Here is a 2,150-nt window from a genome sequence, read left to right as displayed (position 1 = left end):
CTCAGGCCTGCTATCCTCTAAAGCTGCTTTGTGACAATGTCCATTGTGAACAAGGGTTATATAAATAAAATCATGATGAAAACAAGTCACCCCAAATCAGTTGAACAACCCAAACCAGCAGTAACCCCACATGTGCTGGAGATACCTGGCAAAGCTGAACAGAGACTGGGATCCAAACTGAGGTTTCCATGCAGTTGGGCTAGCATCCTTTCTACCACCATAAGGTTACTCTTTAATTCCATATTTGATGAGTAACTGCTAAAATGCTAAAAAAAAAAAAATTCTACAAAAGAAAAATGAAAGCATTTCCAACAGTTTTTAACAGCTGAAGGCCTGGCTAAACCACACACATACTGTGCACACACTCAAACACAGACGCAGTTTGTTTAAACCCCATATATTTTATCCAGACAGTATTTTCTCCCATTCTCTACACACCCTCGGGCAGGAGTTGGGGTCCTAACATGACTTTGTTTATGAAATTGACAACAGCAACGGAGGGCTGCTCAGGGTCCACCTCAGCGAACACATGACACATGTTCTCTGACATGCCACCAACACGCTTCGCCACGAACCCAAACAACCTGGAGAGAGAGAGAATTCAGTATTACAGCCTGCGAGTCAACGAACATGCACACACGACACTAAGCCAGGCAGTTAAACTACTGCTGATCTGAACTGACTACAGTTTAAAATTTCTTGAATGTTTATTTCTTTATTTCATGTACCTTGTGTGTGTGTGTGTGTGTGTGTGTATGTGTGTGTGTGTGTGTGTATATGTGTGTGCGTGCGTGCGCGTGTTGTCAAAATGCCTTTGTGATGTTTGTGTGAACTTAGCTCATACCTCTGATCTTTTGGGTCAACACCACTGAAGGTCACACTGCTGATGGGGTAATGCCTTCTGAAAAAAAGCCTGAACACAGATAAAAAAAAAAAAGACTGTTACTGAAGCACTCAGTCCAAACCAGTTTGTGTCTGTCTGTCTGTGTCTGTCTGTGGTGTGCCTACACTGTCTGTCTGTGTCTGTCTGTCTGTCTGTGGTGTGCCTGCGCTGTCTGTCTTTATGTGTTTTATCTGCACTGTCTGTCTGTGTGTGTCTGTCTGTGTTGTACCTGCCCTGTCTGTCTGTCTGTGTGTGTCTGTCTGTCTGTGTTGTACCTGCACTGTCTGTCTGTCTGTGTGTCTGTCTGTGTTGTACCTGCCCTGTCTGTCTGTCTGTGTGTGTCTGTCTGTCTGTGTTGTACCTGCACTGTCTGTCTGTCTGTCTGTGTCTGTCTGTCTGTCTTGTACCTGCCCTGTCTGTCTGTGTGTGTGTGTCTGTCTGTTTATGTGTGTCTGTCTGTATGTGTTGTACCTGCGCTGTCTGTCTGTAAGAGTGATACCCTGGGATGACACTTTAAAATGGACAACTGTTCCTGAGGGGCGTGGTTCCCGGGTGAGAGTGCATCTGGTTGCTTTGGCAACAGCCTGTGGGCCTGTCAGAGACTCCGTCTCCACAGAGTTCAGATACAGAACATTGCATGCTGAGAGAGGGAGACAGAGAGAGAGAGCGACAGAGAGAGAAACAGAGAGAGAGAGCCAGAGAAATAGAGAGAATTTCAACAGATCTGTACTGGTACATTTTTATTCTCCATGGTAAATGAAGTCCAATTAAATGACTAAATGATTCATTACAATTAAAAAAATCCATGGTTATCCAACAAAGTGTCAAAGAGAGATAAATAAATTATTTCTCACAATTCATTATTTCAATAAATGAACGTATGATATTTTCCTTATCTAGTTAACTCTTTAAAAAAGATAAAATTTTAAGGTCATGTTTAAGGCGATGTTGATATGTCTCTCCTGTATGAGGTCACACCCCTGTTCCCATGGCTCAGAAAATTGAGTCAGATTTTTCACCATCTTCACACAGACAAACTCCGCTCTGACTCTCAGACTCTAAACATGTGATCATTAGGATGTCCTGACTCCGCCCTTTACACTGAGTGCCAATCAGCTGAATGATTCTTTTTGCCTGTGCTAATAAACAAAAAACCATCCAGTCTAAAAGTTTTAAATGTGTATTCAGACCCAGACACAAAACTAAATTCAGTGAAAGGTTCCTGTAGTCTGCTGCACTGTGTCCTGAGTATGCCACATAGCCCCCT

At 43.0% G+C, this 2,150-nt stretch overlaps 1 protein-coding gene across 1 annotated transcript in view; it reads right to left on the bottom strand.

The window, feature by feature from the left end:
• Nucleotides 1-430: 430 nt before the first annotated feature.
• tns2b (tensin 2b) overlaps nt 431-2,150 on the bottom strand; it is a 21,003-nt gene continuing 19,283 nt past the window's right edge. Inside the window, exons 19-21 of the mRNA XM_030778482.1 lie at nt 1,355-1,523; nt 825-913; nt 431-594 (exon numbers count right to left, since the gene is read on the bottom strand). Coding sequence (XP_030634342.1) covers nt 431-594; nt 825-913; nt 1,355-1,523 — 422 coding nt within the window. The remainder of the gene's footprint in view (nt 595-824; nt 914-1,354; nt 1,524-2,150) is intronic.

Source organism: Chanos chanos, chromosome 6 (assembly GCF_902362185.1).
Source record: "Chanos chanos chromosome 6, fChaCha1.1, whole genome shotgun sequence".
Classification (NCBI taxonomy): domain Eukaryota; kingdom Metazoa; phylum Chordata; class Actinopteri; order Gonorynchiformes; family Chanidae; genus Chanos; species Chanos chanos.
Note: the sequence above shows the minus strand (reverse complement) of the source record. Positions and strands in the feature narration are given on the sequence as shown.